The 19,699-nt window shown below is 42.8% G+C and overlaps 1 protein-coding gene across 1 annotated transcript in view; it reads right to left on the bottom strand.

Moving 5' to 3' along the window:
* The window catches only part of cacna1fb (calcium channel, voltage-dependent, L type, alpha 1F subunit), a 52,850-nt gene extending 33,937 nt beyond the window's left edge, over positions 1-18,913 (bottom strand). Inside the window, exons 1-5 of the mRNA XM_065961522.1 lie at positions 18,559-18,913; positions 7,757-8,016; positions 5,068-5,168; positions 4,081-4,186; positions 1,472-1,611 (exon numbers count right to left, since the gene is read on the bottom strand). Of these exons, the coding sequence (XP_065817594.1) occupies positions 1,472-1,611; positions 4,081-4,186; positions 5,068-5,168; positions 7,757-8,016; positions 18,559-18,580 (629 nt within the window). The 5' untranslated portion in view covers positions 18,581-18,913. The remainder of the gene's footprint in view (positions 1-1,471; positions 1,612-4,080; positions 4,187-5,067; positions 5,169-7,756; positions 8,017-18,558) is intronic.
* Between the last annotated feature and the right edge of the window lie 786 nt (positions 18,914-19,699).

Genomic DNA, 19,699 nt, shown 5'->3' with positions numbered 1-19,699 from the left:
AAAACTAAAGACAGAGCAGGGGTCCGCTGAGAGAAACTGGATAAGAGCTAAAGAGAGTGTACAGAGTTTACTGCAGTCAGATAACATTTACAACAACAACTGTTTATCACTGCTCACACACACACACACACACACATACACACACACACACACACACACACACACACATACACACACACACAGAGCACCAGAGGGTACAACGCAGAACCAGAGAGCGAGAACAAACCAACATCTGAAGAGAAAACTAAGATTTAAAGAGAACAATAGTCTAAATAAAGAGTGTTCTGCAGTCACATCTGATTTACTGAAACAACTGTTCAAACAATTCTGCAGCTAAACACAGAGATTAAACACACAGAGGGAGCAAGAGAACCAGAGAACCAGCATTCAAGGAGAGAACCTGGATTTAAAGAAAGCAAGCGAATCCACAACAGAGTAGAGAATACCAAACTGAAGAAAACATTGTTGAAGAACCATGATTTAAAAACAGAACCATCAATTACAGAAATCGGAAATATATTATTTGATTATATTTATACTTATAGATTTCTTTTCTAGTCTCGACTCAAAGCTCTTTCACACCGCAGAACACACCTACACATTCACACACTGATAGTAGAGGAAGCCGGAGTACCCGGAGAGAACCCACACATGCACGACTGCACACAGAGAGACAGGATTCAAACCGTCCTGTCAGACGGGGATTCAAACCAGGAACCTCCTCACAGAGAGACTCCCGAAAGACGGGGATTCAAACCAGGAACCTCCTCACAGAGAGGCTCCCGAAGGACGGGGATTCAAACCAGGAACCTCCTCACAGAGAGGCTCCCGAAGGACGGGGATTCAAACCAGGAACCTCCTCACAGAGAGACTCCCGAAGGACGGGGATTCAAACCAGGAACCTCCTCACAGAGAGGCTCCCGAAGGACGGGGATTCAAACCAGGAACCTCCTCACAGAGAGGCTCCCGAAGGACGGGGATTCAAACCAGGAACCTCCTCACAGAGAGACTCCCGAAGGACGGGGATTCAAACCAGGAACCTCCTCACAGAGAGACTCCCGAAGGACGGGGATTCAAACCAGGAACCTCCTCACAGAGAGACTCCCGAAGGACGGGGATTCAAACCAGGAACCTCTTCACAGAGAGACTCCCGAAAGACGGGGATTCAAACCAGGAACCTCCACACAGAGAGACTCCCGAAGGACGGGGATTCAAACCAGGAACCTCCTCACAGAGAGACTCCCGTCCACACTGTGAGGGGACAGAGCTAACCACTGCATGTGCAGTCATTTGGACTGGTCAGCATGGAGACCGCCATCGATGGGATCCTGCAGGATCAAACGGGTGACGTCGCTCAGATATTCAGTCTATGCCCAAAACATAACAGAGTGCACCACCTTGTGGCGCTCTGACTGTTACAAGCACCTCTGCTAACATGCTGACATGTCGGTGGGCTCTCGTGTTCTCTCACCCGACTATGACGATGACAAAGTCGAGCAAGTTCCAGCCGTTCCTGATGTAGGAGCTGGGGTGCATCACCAGACCGTAGGCCAGGATCTTCAGGAAGGTCTCGATGGTGAAGATGATGAGGAAGACGTACTCCACTTGTTCCTGAGAGAGAGAGAGAGGGAGGAGAGAGAGATAGAGGGGGAGAGAGAGAGGGAGAGGGGGGAGAGAGAGAGAGAGAGAGAGAGAGACAGAGAGAGAGACAGAGAGAGAGAGAGACAGAGAGAGAGAGACAGAGAGAGAGACAGAGAGAGAGAGAGACAGAGAGAGAGAGACAGAGAGACAAACATCACCAAACTGTCATCAACGAACAAACCCTGAAGTCGTAATCTGACGTTCTGTTCTTTGTCGCGCTCTCCAGAGGAAGAACAGATTTAAATGCCGCTTCATTTAACAGCTGAACTACTCATGTTTTATAATAATGCTGTGATATTTAATGATCATGACATCATCAGATTAAATCAACATCAGCGCGATGTTGTTGCTCAGATTATGGCTGTAAATTTGATGCTAATTATTCACTGACACACTTTTTAACAACTTAAAGTGACAGCACAGTGCAGGGAACAGCTGATTTGGTATTTTCATTAAAATGTTCACCAGAAAGAATATGTAACATAATATCATATTACGATATCGATAAACAAATTGGATAGATGACTAAATTGATATTGCTTTGTTAGACAGTAGTGAGGACAGATTATTTATATACTTATTTCTTGGACAGATGTTGTAGTTCATCATCATGTTTTGTGTCGTACTGCAGATTCGGTATCTGTGTTCCAGTTTGTAGATTTCTGTCTCCCGCTGAACATGATGAACTTGGATTGAGCATTTTTTGTGTCTATTGACGTTTAAATGCGATAAATAAATAAATAAAATGTTCATTTTTAGAGACAGTGCTGTTATTTTCTGGATAATCCAACACTTTAATATTTTAATATTTCCTGCAGAACAAACATTTTGGGATAAAACAGGACTGAACACTGCAGGACATTATCATCAGACTGTGTGTGTGTGTGTGTGTGTGTGTGTGTGTGTGTGTGTGTGTGTGTGTGTGTGTGTGTGGTGTGTGTGTGTGTGTGTGTGTGTGTCTGACCTGGTAAACGTAGATGTGGAGAATTTGTGAGCATTTCAGAGGATTACCAATCCGTCATCATCCCTGCTCAACACACACACACACACACACACAAACATGCTGGTCTGTCTACACTTGTGAGGACTCTATTTCCCACAATGCATTTCCCTGACCTCTGACCTTAAAGTGTTTAGAAACCTTTGACTTGTACCTTCATTTTTTTACGTCTGAACCTCAAACCGCTCTGTGGATGTGAGGAGCTGATCAAACGTCCCCGCTTTGCAGAGCCAAAAACTAAAGCTGGTGCTCACAAAGATGGATAAACAAACACACACACACACACACACACACACACACACACACACACACACACACACACACACACACACACACTCAGTCACACACACACACACACACACACACACACACACACACACACACACACACACACACACACACACACACATATACACACACATATACACACGTACACTCTCTTTCCGTGGCCTCAGATGTCACTCTCTTGTGATCTAAATCTGTGTGTTATATGGATGAAACACTGGGACTCAAACCAGCAGCCTCTCTCCCTCTCTCTCTCTATTGCTCACACACACACACACACACACACACACACACACACACACACACACACACACACACACACTCAGTCACCTGACTTAATTAAAAAGAAAACTGTGTGTGTTTATGTTTTCTGTCTTTATATAACCTGTGAGGTGCTACCTGAGCTGCCCTCCATCCTGCTCATGCTCAGTGGCGTCCTCCCTGCAGGCGCTCGTCATGATGACTTACGCTCTGTGTATTAAATCAGACAATTAGAGGAATGTGACTAAACACTGACTGGTGTCTGCAGGCAAACATTTAATCCACATTATTTTAAACACCGGTGCACCTGCTGCAGGTCGTTGTTGTGCAATGTTCGCTTACCACAAAGGTTTAGCATGTTAGCATGCTAACATTATGAGTAAACAGAACAATGGACACATTAAAATGTTCTGATAAAAATATCAACTCAGTTATAAACATCCTGAGAATCTGAAGCTTTCTACCTTCGAGAACGAGAAAAAGAGACAGAGAGAGAGAGAGAGAGAGAGAGAGAGAGAGAGAGAGAGAGAGAGAGAGAGACAGAGAGAGAGAGAGACAGAGAGAGGGAGCCATTCAAGTAGAAACTTCCTCTGAACTGATTGGATCACAAACCTGTCAATCATCTACTGTACGTATCCACGACCTTTAACCTTTAAAGCAACCACTGACTGACTGAAATAAAGGAAAACCCTCCACAATAAAACTACTTCCTGTTTGCAAAGATTGCTACACGTATGAGAAACACCTGAACCTCACCTGCCTGTTGTGACTCACAAACATTGTTGGGGGTCACATTTTGTGGAGCTGTGTAGTTTGGCGGTAGTGTGTTTGTGTAGTTGTTTTGTTGTAAAATTGTCTGTTTGTGTGTGTAGTTGTTGTGTGTTTGTTCTCACCAGGTCGTGGTTGGTGGAGTTGGAGTCGTCTTCAGGAAACGGTTTAGAAACTCCCAGAGCGACGCAGTTGGCAAAGATGGCTAACAGGATGAAGATATCGAAGGGTCTGAGGGACAGGTTAAGGAAGAACTAAACAAAGTAAACAAACTTCTAAACAAACTAAAGAGAGTTACACAGTTAGACCTGAGGGATCATACATTAAAGGAAGAAGGTGTGACTTTTTGATCCAGTAGATGTCGCCCCTGAGCTCCAGAATGAAACCATAACAAACTTCCTGTTAGGCCACGCCTCCTCCATACTGAAGCCTCCGCTCTCCTCCAGAGACACACCTCCACTCGCATTCACACAAAGGAGTTTAGTACACGTGTCCTGGCCCGTAGCTTCACATTGTTGTGTTAGCATGCTAATGTTTGTGCGCTTTAGTTAGCTTGTAGCTCAACATTAGCTGTGTCCTGCATTGTTGTGTTAGCATGCTAATGTTAGCGCTCTTTAGTTAGCTCGTAGCTTCACATTGTTGTGTTAGCATGCTAATGTTAGCGCTCTTTAGTTAGCTGGTAGCTTCACATTTCATGTAAACTGACACAGAATGAGCGTGATCTAAAAACTCTTACTAACATCCAAATAATCAGTGAGTATGTTCTTCTTCTTCTCTCTAGTTCTTGACTAAAACAGCTTTTATACACAAGGGGAGGAGCCGGCCGTCCCGTCCATGTAAACACGGCTCTGACAACAACACAGCCAGCGGGACTCGAGCTTCTCCCTCATTGTAGACAGTCAGGACTCAGAGACACATTTACACAGGACAGACTTTATGATTTATTTATGTGGAACATGTCGCTCATTCATCCTTTCATTACGTAAGAACAATATTTAAATTAAATCTTTAGCAGAATTAAAGGTTAAGTTAACAGTTTAACAGTTAACAGATTAACAGTTAAGTAAACTGACTAAGAAAGCTGACAGCTGGTTGGTCAGATTAAAGGATACTTCCACTCGACGATAGAGAGAGCGGCTCGTCTGATCGGATTGTTGAGTTTCAGACAGTATAACGCTCTGGGAGCCCTCTGAACCTGATTACTGCCCTGCACCTGAGGGGGAGGAGACATGACATCATCAGCGTGGGAATCACCATGACAACAAAAAACATGAAAATACTTTTTTGTTATTAAGCGTGTTGTCTCACCTATTACTTAATGTGTTTTCTAACCTCTTTCTTAGCGTGTTGTCTCTCCTGTTTCTTAGCGTGTTGTCTCACCTGTTTCTTAACGTGTTTTCTAACCTCTTTCTTAGCGTGTTGTCTCTCCTGTTTCTTAGCGTGTTGTCTCACCTGTTTCTTAGCGTGTTTTCTAACCTCTTTCTTAGCATGTTTTTTAACCTCTTTCATAGCGTGTTGTCTCGCCTGATTCTTAGCGCGTTGTCTCACCTGATTTTTTAGCGTGTTTTCTAACCTCTTTCTTAGCGTATTGTCACACCTGTTTCTTAGCGTGTTGTCTCACCTATTTCTTAGCGTATTGTCACACCTGTTTCTTAGCGTGTTGTCTCACCTGTTTCTTAACGTGTTTTCTAACCTCTTTCTTAGCGTGTTGTCTCACCTCTTTCTTAGCGTGTTGTCTCACCTGTTTCTTAGCGTGTTTTCTAATCTCTTTCTTAGCATGTTTTTTAACCTCTTTCTTAGCGTGTTGTCTCACTTGTGTCTTAACGTGTTTTCTAACCTCTTTCTTAGCGTGTTGTCTCACCTGTTTCTTAGCGTGTTGTCTCACCTTTTTCTTAGCGTGTTTTCTAATCTCTTTCTTAGCGTGTTGTCTCACCTGTTTCTTAGCGTGTTGTCTCACCTGTTTCTTAGAGTGTTATCTCACCTGTTTCTTAGCGTGTTGTCTCACCTGTTTCTTAGCGTGTTGTCTCACCTGTTTCTTAGTGTGTTTTCTAACCTCTTTCTTAGCATATTGTCTCACCTGTTTCTTAGCATGTTGTCTCACCTGTTTCTTAGCGTGTTTTCTCACCTGTTTCTTAGCGTGTTATCTCACCTGTTTCCTAGCATGTTGTCTCACCTATTTCTTAGCATGTTGTCTCACCTGTTTCTTAGCGTGTTTTCTCACCTGTTTCTTAGCATGTTGTCTCACCTGTTTCTTAGCGTGTTGTCTCACCTGTTTCTTAGCGTGTTGTCTCACCTGTTTCTTAGCATGTTGTCTCACCTGTTTCTTAGCGTGTTATCTCACCTGTGTCTTAACGTGTTGTCTCACCTGTTTTTTAGCATGTTGTCTCACCTGTTTCTTAGTGTGTTGTCTCACGTCTTAGCGTGTTGTCTCACCTCTTTCTTAGCGTGTTGTCTCACCTCTTTCTTAGCGTGTTGTCTCACCTGTTTCTTAGCATGTTTTCTAACCACTTTTTTAGCATGTTTTTTAACCTCTTTCTTAGCATGTTGTCTCACCTGTTTCTTAGCATGTTGTCTCACCTGTTTCTTAGTGTGTTGTCACACCTGTTTCTTAATGTGTTTTCTAACCTCTTTCTTAGCGTGTTGTCTCACCTCTTTCTTAGCGTGTTGTCTCACCTGTTTCTTAGCGTGTTGTCTCACCTGTTTCTTAGCGTGTTTTCTAACCTCTTTCTTAGCATGTTTTTTAACCTCTTTCTTAGCGTGTTGTCTCACCTGTTTCTTAGCGTGTTTTCTAACCTCTTTCTTAGCATGTTTTTTAACCTCTTTCTTAGCGTGTTGTCTCACTTGTGTCTTAACGTGTTTTCTAACCTCTTTCTTAGCGTGTTGTCTCACCTGTTTCTTAGCGTGTTGTCTCACCTGCTTCTTAGCGTGCTGTCTCACCTCTTTCTTAGCATGTTGTCTCACCTGTTTCTTAGCATGTTGTCTCACCTTTTTCTTAGCGTGTTTTCTAATCTCTTTCTTAGCGTGTTGTCTCACCTCTTTCTTAGCGTGTTGTCTCACCTCTTTCTTAGAGTGTTGTCTCACCTGTTTCTTAGCGTGTTTTCTCACCTGTTTCTTAGCGTGTTATCTCACCTGTTTCTTAGCATGTTGTCTCACCTATTTCCTAGCATGTTGTCTCACCTGTTTCTTAGCGTGTTGTCTCACCTCTTGCTTAGCATGTTGTGTCACCTCTTTCTTAGCATGTTGTCTCACCTGTTTCTTAGCGTGTTGTCTCACCTCTTTCTTAGCGTGTTGTCTCACCTGTTTCTTAGCGTGTTGTCTCACCTCTTTCTTAGCGTGTTGTCTCACCTGTTTCTTAGCGTGTTGTCTCACCTCTTTCTTAGCGTGTTGTCTCACCTCTTTCTTAGCGTGTTGTCTCACCTGTTTCTTAGCGTGTTGTCTCACCTGTTTTTTAGCGTGTTGTCTCACCTGTTTCTTAGCGTGTTGTCTCACCTCTTTCTTAGCGTGTTGTCTCACCTCTTTCTTAGCGTGTTGTCTCACCTGTTTGTTATCGTGTTGTCTCACCTGTTTCTTAGCGTGTTGTCTCACCTCTTTCTTAGCGTGTTGTCTCACCTGTTTCTTAGAGTGTTGTCTCACCTGTTTCTTAGCGTGTTGTCTCACCTCTTTCTTAGCGTGTTGTCTCACCTGTTTCTTAGCGTGTTGTCTCACCTCTTTCTTAGCATGTTGTCTCACCTGTTTCTTAGCATGTTGTCTCACCTGTTTCTTAGCGTGTTGTCTCACCTCTTTCTTAGCGTGTTGTCTCACCTGTTTCTTAGCGTGTAGTCCTTTCTTCCTTGTTGTTCCTGTCGAGCTCGTGGTGGAGTGAAGTGTGTCGGTCCTCGTCATCTTCACTGCTCCCTCGTCCTCTCCGTCCAGCTCCTCATCCCACTCTCCGTCTCTGTCGTTTCCTCCTCCTCCTTCTCCTTCTTCTCTGCCATCCCCCTCTCCTCCCTCCTCCTCTTCCTCACCCTCACCTCCTCCCTCCTCCCCATCCACAGCGTTGGTGTAGCCATTTCGACCTGCACCTGAAAACAGAAAAGGTCAAATTCATCTTAAACATAGTTCTTGACTGTATTTAATATATTTCGGCAATACCTTAATTATTTGAAGGGGAGTAGTCCTGTACAACGCTGAAATAAAGGAGCGGTATGTAACTCTGACCCCTAGTGTTTAAAATGGGTACTGCAGTCTAAGTTCTTTAAATTGTAGAGAGCTGTCTCCCCCCCCACCCCCCCCCCTCTAGAATGGATGCTCACACAGGTCACCATGTGGTGGACACTGAAGCTTCAGTGTTTATCCAGCTCTGCATGGGTCTGTAAACCTTTCTGTGTTCTAACCTCTCTCCATTTTTCAAAAGCATCTCCAATATTGATCCTAGTTTGAGCACGTTTCTTAAAACCACCTACCTTCTCTGGTCCAAACAAATCCAGAGCATTCAGGAGCAGAATCTAAAGTTAGAAGGAGGACATACTGGCTGCTGCATTGTTGTCAGAGAAGCCAGCACTTCAACATAGCATGTTTCCTTAATGATCAGATAGTAAGATACCTTTATCATCTCACTCTCTACACAGCTCACTGATTGGACCTTTATAAGTCGTGAATACTTCATCACTGATTCTGTGTTTTCCATTTAGATAGAGAAGAAGATGACGATGATGATGAAGGGAAATGAGGGAGTAAGAGGAGGAGAGAGGTGACATTTTCCAGAGGAAGTGAAAACAGAAATATTGTAGTGAACAGCTGTGACCTAGATCTGTGTGTACATGTGTGTGTGTGTGTGTGTGTGTGATGTGGGCCGTGATTTATTTGTTGGTACCTGAGGACCCTGATCACACACATACACACACACAGATAAAGAGATGACATCACAGTAAGATTACATGATGATCCCCTGTCTCTCTCCCTCCTCTCTCTTTACTGATTTCCTAGATTTCCTGTTACCCAGAATGCCTTGCTGCTGTGTCCAGCTGTTTTCAAATTGTGTCTTTTTTTCACACACAGGTGAACAGAGGTGGTCAGGTAGACCACGTCGTGCAGCGTCTCAGTCTCGCTTCCAGTTTCTCCCAGTGGCCACTTGTGGTATTACCTTAACAAATCTGCCTGCTGCACAAACAGTATTCTCCGTTAGATCACCGTTATATAAACAACATATGTAACATCGTTTACAGGACGCCTTTAACTGCAAGCATGGTCAATTATGACCTTTTTTATTTAAAAGTTGTGAAATTGTCTCTTTGCTGATTAAAGGATGTAAAAGTAAACCTCATATGATGGTGGCTGATTGCATTACAGCAGTTCTGTTTTCCCTACAAGCTAGCAGAGGCTACAGAGCAGAACCCAGACGTCTGACACTAGAAATGTTGCATTTAATTAAAATAATCTGTTTGAAGCTTACTCTAAGGTTAAACTGGTTTAGATTGGACTGAGAAGAGAACTTGCCGCCTCATTCTAATGTGGCCGCTAATAGCTTCATAAATTGTGCATCATCTGCTCTCTCGCTATATATCTGCTTTGCCTGAAGGTTTAATTCCAAAGCACATATAGAGCTAATTATATTCAGACACACAAACACGCACAGAAAGTCGTTCTGCTCCGTGTGGTCTGCTCTTGGTTTGTGTCTGAATGTGGATTTGAAGCTGCAGCATCTCCTCTGCACGGAGCTGCGATCTCACGCAGACGGAGGGAACTTCTTACTGGTTTGTTGAGTAGTTAAATCTTCACAGAACATCTTACAACGTTTAAAATAAAAATGTTGAAGATTTTCTTTTTTTTAACTCCCATACCCATTCGATGTAACGGCCCAGACTGTCTTCACACGGTCAAAGGACAAATGGCCTGAGGTCGACTCTCTGGCAGCCTCAGACTGATTCAAAGGCAGGGTTGGTAATTTTGGAAAAACTAGCATGATTATGAATGTCGCTAACTCTCAGCAGACGTTGATTTCCTCACTCCTAACTGCTCATGGCTGTTAGCGCCGGTGTTTGTGAGTTAGATGTTAATTTCCGCTGTTTATCTCCTTACACTGGCTCCCAGTTACTGCTGGCATCAAATTTAAAACTCTGCTGCTCGCTTACAAAACAGCACCAAAAACGCTTACTTTAACTCTCTGATCCAGGTCTACACTCCCTCCCGCCCACTACGCTCTGCCAATGAAAGGTGTCTGATCCAACCTTCACAACAGGGTCCTAAGTCTAACTAGACTCTTCTCCTCTGTCGCCCCCCGGTGGTGGAATGAACTTCCAAACTCCATGTGATCTGCAGAGTCCCTCTGCACCTTTAAGAAAAAGCTAAAGACCCAGCTCTTTCATGAATACCTACTAACTTAATGATGATGGTCTCCATATCATTGATGATGATGATGGTAATGACGATGGTTTTTGTTTGATAACGACGACTTATAAGATGGTTTCTATACTGATTAGAGCTCTCAAGAACTGCCCTCAATGTTGTGCTTTGCCTCTGGTCACTTCCTGTCAGCACCTGTGTGTCCAATCAGACTCAAAGCTGATCGTTTGCTCTTACTCACATTGTTCCCTTTTTTCTAGATCCTTGCTTGTGTTGTACTTACTCTCTGATGTACGTCGCTTTGGATAAAACAGTCTGCTAAGTGAATTGTAGAATTGTAATTTTAGCAATTGTCATCTGCAAAGAAAGAGGCCAACTTTTCCACAAGTTAGTGCATAACGGCTCATTTAAATATGCACAAACAGCACTGCTGCTCGGGGAAGCAGTTTGCTCTGCAGCTCAGTTAGGGGAGCTTTTAACCATTCGCTTTCATGTGAATTAGACAGTGTCTTTTTGACTCATCTGTACACGTTTAACAGGCATAAAAGCCGTGAAATCCGTCAGTGAACGAGGCGCTGAGGCTGCAGGGCTGAGGCTATCATCAGTCAGCTGATCAGACAGTGAAGTAATTCAACCACAGTGTCTCTGTGTATTTGCTGGAAAAGTCCACCGGGGTCTCTAGTTATAAAGATTTGAACCTGAGTGAGGATGGGTCCTCTGCTGCCCGGGCCATCACATCACATCACAGTGATCATGTGACCAGGACAGGACGATAAAGCTTCCTGAGATGGATTATCTCTCCCAGGGTTCACTCTAACAGGACGGGATCAGTCTAAACCCTGGACACCATGTGTGGAGGCTGAGACAGAAAAACAACAGAACAATATCTTTTCAGTCAGTGTTTAACTGAACCTAGGGCGGGCAGCATCCCAGCAGGTTTGTCATCCATCCAATGAGAGGCCGATGTTTGGACGGTGCAGGTCACATGACTGTGGGTCACGTTGTTTCTTCCTGTGGAGGAGCTGCTTCACCCGCAGGACGACAAGAACCGACTAATTATCCCTGAATTACCCCGAGTCAACTCACATCATCATGACAACACAGTGTGTGTGTGTGTGTGTGTGTGTGTGTGTGTGTGTGTGTGTGTGTGTGTGTGTGTGTGTGTGTGTGTGTGTGTGTGTGTGTGTGTGGTGTAGTGGGGCATCCCATCACTTGCACACAACCCTGCACTCGCCTTGTTAACTTTCTACTTTTCACTGCCCTGTCTCCAACTCTGTGTGTGTGTGTGTGTGTGTGTGTGTGTGTGTGTGTGTGTGTGTGTCACGCTGCCCTGCAGCCTGGTCCAGCTGGAAGGTCATCAGTTCATTTAGTGAATGTTTGGGGCAGTTTTTTTCTTCTTCACTGCTCACATCACAGACGCAGAGCAGAGCAGCTCGGAGACAGTTTAAAATGTGAAACTCGATCAATACATCACCGTCGATTTTTATCAACACTGAGGTTGTCAAAAAGTTCAATACTTCTGTACCTACCACGGGTTTTAAAACGAGACAATCTCTGTTATTTGACGGATCGATAGAATCAGAAAGTACTGGAGCTTTTAAAAAAACAGCATCTGTTTTATCAGACAGGAGAGGAATGAAGTTATCAAAAATGGCAAGAAAACTCCTGCACACTGTCAATATTGCACAAATATATCAGCCACGTTTCAGTCCCAACTCCTGCACGCTCTCTAAACTGCAAATATGTTGGCAACGTTTTGGTAGAGAATGAATGCATGAATGAATATTTTATGTTGGTGTCAGGTCATTTACAAGACTCCTCCTACATGGAATTATTCAGACACATTGGCTGAGAGTCAATCAAATATTCCAGCATGTCATTTAGCCAATCTCACAACATCACCATCAGCATCACCATGAACCTTCCTCCAAAAACTATTATAACTATTTTTATTTTACAATAACTTAATCATGTATATACTGATATATTATCCTCTCACAATCTATGCACACTGCGTATGTAAACACTGTAAAAACTCTACCTCATATATATTAACAATCTGTTACATAACTATATATTTATTATCATGTTCATCTCAGCATTTTTTTGCACTTCTCACCACTGCACTATTGTCTTATTTAGCCTTGTATATATTAGTGTTTTTTTGCTTATATTATGTTTTATGTTTAACTTTGTACATTGAGAGCACAGTTACTGAAGACAAATTCCGTGTGTGTAAGCATACATGGCCAATAAAGCTGATTCTGATTCTGAAATAATAGAAACACTCCAAGAGGTAAGATATACAACCGATACCAACACAGTCCACACAACACAAGACGCAATACAAACAAAACAAATTAATCTACCTCAGCTTAGTTCATCCCTTCCCACCTTCCCGTGCTCCGTAAGCAGATACGCAAGGCTTCTATTTTTGCCGGATGCTGGAGCACGGCGCATTAATTTACCACAGAAAAGATCGAGCGTGACGGGAAGTAAGACACCAAAACAACATCAAAACATCTGGTTTATTTTCAGAATAAAACACTCCTTTTTGACAGTTCAGAACAATGAACGTATGTGTGTTTGTTTTTTGTGTTTTTAATGGTTTTATACCGACTATCATATAATCTCGCACTGTTGAGAGTAAATCTGTAAAATTATTGCAAGAACTCCTTTGTCTTGGCACTCCAGCTGTCCCGCTGTGCTACTCCATGCTGTGCACTGGGTGTTGACGGACGAGGGTGCATGGAGCTGTCATGCACACGTATCTGGTGGAAATTCTGGGTAAGACTGTTGTTAGTAAATGTTCTCCAATCTTTCCTATGCTTTAAAAAAATTTCAGACAAAGCAAAACCGTTATGAAAGAGATATGCCATTAAAGGACCGTTCTTCTGTTCGCGCCTGCAGAGAGTGCTCTTATTGGCTGTTGACACTGTTCACAACTCCTAAACTACAAAACAGCTTTTTAAAGAGATGATCTAACGTCATCAGACTTCAGGAAACATTTCACGTGATATGATTTATTTTAACGTACTTGTGTTTATAGCTGAAGAGCAGAGGACCGAGCAGTGAGCCCTGAGGGACGCCAAGTCTGCAGCTTGACTGTAGTTTTTAAAACACTGCTGCTCACATTTGAGAGAAGAGGTTAAAGCTTACTTTCCCGATAATCATGCTCAAGTTTTTCCTTCTTCCCTCTTTTTTTAAGATGAAGAACCTGCAGAGCGTAAATCCACCAGTTTTCTTATCAGACACTCAGAGCTCAGCTCAGACCAGAATGTAAATCTCCCCGCTGGTGCGTTCGAAGATAATCAGACACCTGAAACTTAACAACCAGTAACCACATCTACATTATTTTTTCCACAGTATGTGTGATTGCTGTCCACGAATTGGTCAAAGAGGACTCGATAAAAACATGTGATCAGTTTGAAGGATTCTGTCAGCTCGTCTCTTTAGGATCAAACCGTCTCGTCTCTTTAAAGGTCTCCGAGATCAACTTAAAATAAGCCTTGTTTCATGTACCGAACAAAAAAAGGCAGATTAACTCTGCTGCCACGGCAACCAAAGATGTCACGTGTGTTAATGCTCATTTCTATGACAACGTTATCAGGAGGTCCATGGAGGCCATCTTAACTCAGAGAGCAGGAAGTCTGATCCCCGTCAGGATCGGGAGGATTAAAGTGAGCCACTTCTGATGATGATGATGATGGAGCGCAAGAACACTGTTTACCCCGCCCTCACTGAGGGCAAAGGTCATCGCCCACACTGACACACAGGAGGGCGTGTGTTATTATTATACAGGTGTCAAGTTAAAACTTTTTATTGTGAAAACCCTGCTCTGTGTCTGTTCAGGTGTGAACGTCCGTCTGTTATTTTATGATTCACAACAAACAGAGGTCTACAGGTATCTAAACAAGTGGGTACCAAGCTGTGGGTTGGGCCCCTCTGTGGGCCACAGAGATCAATCTGAAGGGTCCAGAGATAACAGACCTTTTCTTTAACATTACTGAACATTTTCAAGTTTACGCATCAATCAGAAAACTTAAAATAAGAACAGATTCACTAGTTAAATTCACTCGACTGTGATTAGGGGAATCAACTTTTATCTAAGGTGGAGAAATACTCGCTTTAAACTACGCAAGAACATGATGGCTGGTACGAGTCCCCTAAGTCAGTTTGTAGCGCCAGCTGTGCACATCCTCAAAAATGACGTGAGCTGCAGTATACACATGAAAATGTGACTGACTCAACAGTTGCAGTGACGATGACAGGAGGTAACGATGTGTCGTTGTCACTGCAAAGAGAGAAACATAGTTCTAGGAACTGTTGGAACCCTCCCCCTATTTTATTGATTCCACACCGCAGGAACTATTTTAGTTCCTAGAACCCGGTTTAGAGGAACCCTTTTAGCTCCTGCTTCAGAGTAGATATCATGGCTTTGCGAATGCAGAAAAATAGTCCCCATGGCATGTAGTTCTCAGGGAACTCTCTACTGGATAGTTCTGCGTCAAAAAAGTTCCCAGAACTGTTCGGTCCAAAAACACCTTCTAGCCTCACGTCTCTCTGTGATTCAGCCATTTTGGATGGTTGTAGTTTTTAAAGCTTATAACAAATAGCAAAGATTGTATCATTTTAAAACACAAGGTATGGCATGATAGTTTCAAAGCTTCAAGAAAACAAAATATTTTGAATCAGCCAGGTGTGCACAGCAGGAGAGGAACTCTTCACAAATTGAAAAAACACATCGGCAACTGTTGTTACTGACAGATCTTTGGATTCTTTTTCTTTGTATTGTTAAAATAAGAGGTGGTTGTGAACAGGAAGTGCTGCAGCTATGTTTTAATGTTTTTTGGGAGGAAACTACAACTCCCAGTGCTGACTGTTTCTGGGGCTTGTGAGGGGCAGCTGATTGAAAATTGGGCGGACATGGAGGTCAGAGTAACAGTCAACAAGCAGCGCCACGCACTCTCCACTCTCTCTCTTCACTGAAAACAAAAAACAACAAAAATCTGAACTCACTAAAAAAGGGAACGGGCTGGCGGCTCAGAAGGGCTGAGCATAATGTTGTAGTTCTCCAAATCGGTCTTCGTTTCAAGACGGGTCTCGAGACAACTTTTTGAAGGTGATTAAAAAGTAATTATTAAAAAATGTTTTTAAAGGTCCCATATTATACTAAATCTCTAGTCTGTCTACAAACCCCCCAATGATGAGAAAAGTCCATCCTCTCCGTCTTCTGCCTGCTCCACTTTTTAGAAAATGTGTGCTCAAACAGGCCGTTTGGAGATTTTCCCTTCATGACATCACAAAGGGCAGTAGCCCCTCCCCCAGGTGGGTGACACTCCCACAGCTAGGTGTTTGTTCTGCCCTCTGAGTCTGCCTTCTCACCGTAAACAATAGGACATGGAGCAAGAAAGACCGAGCACACCCAAGACCTTCCAGAGAGGGGGAGTGGTCAGACACAGCTCATTTACATATTTAAAGGTACAGACACAGAAACAGTCTGTTCTGAGCAGGGCTGAAATAGAGGGGTTTATAGACATGATCAGATACAGGATCAGAGTGGATTTAGAACAAGAAACTTCACACACATGTTTTGAGGAGCTCTGAGACTTATTTAAACTGAAGAAGAGGAGGAGGATATGTCTCCTTTAACATGCAGCTTTAAAAACACACAGACCTCGGTGTCCTCAGGTCGACTGTTTGTGATGTTAAGATTCTTCTTCTGTCAAATTCGACCTCCAACATCACATCGTCCTTCTTTTCTTACACTACCGGAGCTTCACTGATGAGTCTGAACAGCCACACTGTCTGCTGTAAGTCTGCACCTTTGAATCATCCAGGTCGAACATAAAACAATACAAAAAAAACGAAAGAAGGATGATCTCTGAGCACGGCATTGTGTGACGGTGGTGACATTTTTATGTCTTTTAAATTATGTGTGAACACCGCAGAAACATTTGTGATGCAAAGAGCACACGAGAGGAGAACAAAGTCGCTCGCACACAAAGGTCACGTTTTAGAAAAGAGCAGCAACACGGAGTCATCTTCCTGGAATAAAATAATTTTAGTGAAGTAGAGCTTCAGGTTATTCTGTTTCCTGTGACTGGAACAATTCTCAGAGTCATACCTGCACAGAACTCCTGAAAAACTCCTGAACATTTGCTTCCTCTGCCACTTTCACATCGTTTTTTTTTTTTTTACATCATGTCCCGCCTCAGGAGACACCCCCCATTGCTGTCATAGAAAACAAAACTAATTCAGATCCCACAGTTCAAACTGCATCAACAGTGATGTTTATTCACCCGGTTTTTATGCAGAACGTGCTTCGACAGTTTGACTAAAATCCGATTTGAAAAAATGCAAAGTGTTGCCTCACTTATCATATCGCAGGTAACTGAACCACAGCATTTTCATCACCGTACTTTATATGCTGCAGAGTCTTGAGATCGATGCCTGTTCGATACCACAACAACAAAACTAGAAGTCCTCGCCCCCCGATATCAGATCATTTATTGTTTCTAATTCACAGAAATTGCAGACAAACTCCGGCACACTGTCTCTTTTTCTTGTGGCAGCTTTTGGTTAATGTACGACTCAAATAAAAAAAATTACTTTCACATTGTCTAAAAAATTGTCTTAAAATATAAAGGTAACCTGGGGCGTCAGTGGCCCAGTGGTTAGTTTGTGCACACTCAGTACGGAGGCTGTAGTCCTCCAGGCAGGCGGATTCAAATCCAGACTGGGACTCCTTTCCTGCATGTCATACCCCCCTCTCTCTCTCACTCGGCGGTTTCAAACTCTATCCACTGTCCGGTCTCTAGATTAAACACGTCTTTAATAAAGTGGACGTTAACCTTTTGTTTTCGTTTGGCTGTTCGTTTACATGTCAACAGTGTTTTCTGTGAAACATCTCCAACCCCTCTCCACTCCCGTTCGCATGAAGGAGTTATCAATTAGAAAGCACCATCAAGCACAAGCAGCGGACAAAAATATTCCTTTGCTCGAGCTGCAATCAGCTGTGTCCTGCATTGTTGTGTCAGCATGCTAATGTTAGCGCTCTTTAGTTAGCTCATAGCTTCACATTGTTGTGTTAGCATGCTAATGTTAGCGCTCTTTAGTTAGCTCGTAGCTTCACATTTCATGTAAACTGACACAGAATGAGCGTGATCTAAAAACTCTTACTAACATCCAAATAATCAGTGAGTATGTTCTTCTTCTTCTCTCTAGTTCTTGACTAAAACAGCTTTTATACACAAGGGGAGGAGCCGGCCGTCCCGTCCATGTAAACACGGCTCTGACAACAACACAGCCAGCGGGACTCGAGCTTCTCCCTCATTGTAGACAGTCAGGACTCAGAGACACATTTACACAGGACAGACTTTATGATTTATTCATGAGGAACATGTCGATCATTCTAACTTTAAACCTCGGTCATTATCAGGACGCTCATCAGCATATGTTTCATGATAAATACACATATTCTTTTTGTTATATCGCCCGGCTGTACTCAACAGATTTTAATATCAATAAAACTGGTATATCTGATTTTTCATGGTCTGTGTTTGTCCAATCAGAATCAAAAAACTTCAGGGCTGCTTCACTGACTTTACATGAAAAATAAAATCACAATTTAGAGTTTAATCTTTACATTTACTACCCTCAAACTAAACCTGTGAGAGACATATCAGAGTGTTCCCTGCAGTCCTGCACACACAGTTAGTCTCTCTTCATCTGATGGTGAAGGAATCAGTAATTAATTAAAATAAATATCATCTGTATTTCTGTATTTCTGTTTGCTTTAGGGCACCTTTTTCCACCTCACAGGTGTTTTGGAGGTTAATTAGGAACGTTTACTGTGTGCAGAGAGAAGCTCTGTTGTGACAGAAACGATCGTTTTCGGTCAGGCTGCAGATTATCATCACGACTAATCGATTCGTATTTTCATCCAAAATGTGTAAAAATCTGAATAACCCCAAGGCAGTTTGTCTGAGCCCGTCTTCAAAATGTAGCCTGACTGATTTGGTCCAAAACTCTTAATTTAGTCAGCAAAGAGTCACATTAACGAGGCTGCAATTAAAAAATACTTTTACAGTCTTTTTTGTAAATTGACCGAAGCAGCAGATCATCATTCAACATCATCATTAAACAGATTAATCGATCGATCATGTTGGGACAGAAGGAGTCCCAGAAAGTGAGTCAGACTCATCCTGATCTGAACCATCAAACTTAAAGAGAGTCACCGGACATTTCAGCTGCAGATTAAAAATCTAACCGTGTCTTACTTTTGCTCCTCTCCTCGTACATCTCCGCTGTTTCCCTCTCAGCTGCGAACACCGATCATCGTCTTTAATCGATCGATCAGTTTCTGCTCGCTGCGATCCTCATCGGCTCCGTTCACGCTCACCGACAACTTCTCTGCATTTTACCCGCCAAAAGGTTCATTTAAACCCAATAAATCCACTCCTGACGGTCTGATGAAGCTGCTGGTCGATTAGTCGAATAGTTGAGTGATCGATTTTACATCCAACAGGCAGAAAAAAAGTGGAAATAGATCTCAGATAAATCCAGAGAGAGACCGGGAGAGAAATTCTGCTTCTTTTTTCAGCTTCACTTCACTAATCTGACTCTCTCTCTCTCTCTCTCTCTCTATCTGTTCATCTCTCTCTCTCTCTCTCTCTCTATCTGTTCATCTCTCTCTCTCTCTCTCTCTCTCTCTGTTCATCTCTCTCTCTCTCTCTCTCTCTCTCTATCTGTTCATCTCTCTCTCTCTCTCTCTGTTCATCTCTCTCTCTCTCTCTCTCTCTCTCTATCTGTTCATCTCTCTCTCTCTCTCTCTCTCTCTCTCTCACACACACACACACACACACACACACACACACACACACACACACACACACACACACACGCTCTCTCTCTCTCTATTTTCCAATTGGGGATTAAATAGAGAAAAAAAATCTCTGTGTGTTAAAGGGGAGGGTAGCTGGAGCATTAAAGGCGCAGAGAATAAAAAAGGACTGCTGCAGAAGGTTTGTTTATCAAACAAGGTTTCAATTAATGTAAAGAGATGAACATGATGAAGATGATCTTGTTACTCCAGAGGTTTAACTTAATGTTGTTGTTGATGTTTTTAAATTAAATTAAAAACATCCGGAATCCAAACTAACTACATAAAAACAGTAAGATAAGAAACTGTAATTTAACACCCACAGAACCTCCTGCACATAAAACTAATTTGCAGAGCCAAGCTTAAACAAGCCAGCCCTTTGGTTGGATTAAAGTTTGTGATTCTTACTGCAATTTTGGTTGTGACAAATTCACTCAGGGACATCACGGTGCTCCTATAGACGGTGGACCTGAAGGTCTGCTGTAAAAACATTTCACTGAGCACTTCTTTCGAGGGATGTTTCAGCATTATGTGAATTA

This window comes from Labrus bergylta, chromosome 12, assembly GCF_963930695.1.
Source record: "Labrus bergylta chromosome 12, fLabBer1.1, whole genome shotgun sequence".
Taxonomy (NCBI): domain Eukaryota; kingdom Metazoa; phylum Chordata; class Actinopteri; order Labriformes; family Labridae; genus Labrus; species Labrus bergylta.
This window is presented reverse-complemented; position numbering and strand designations above follow the sequence as displayed.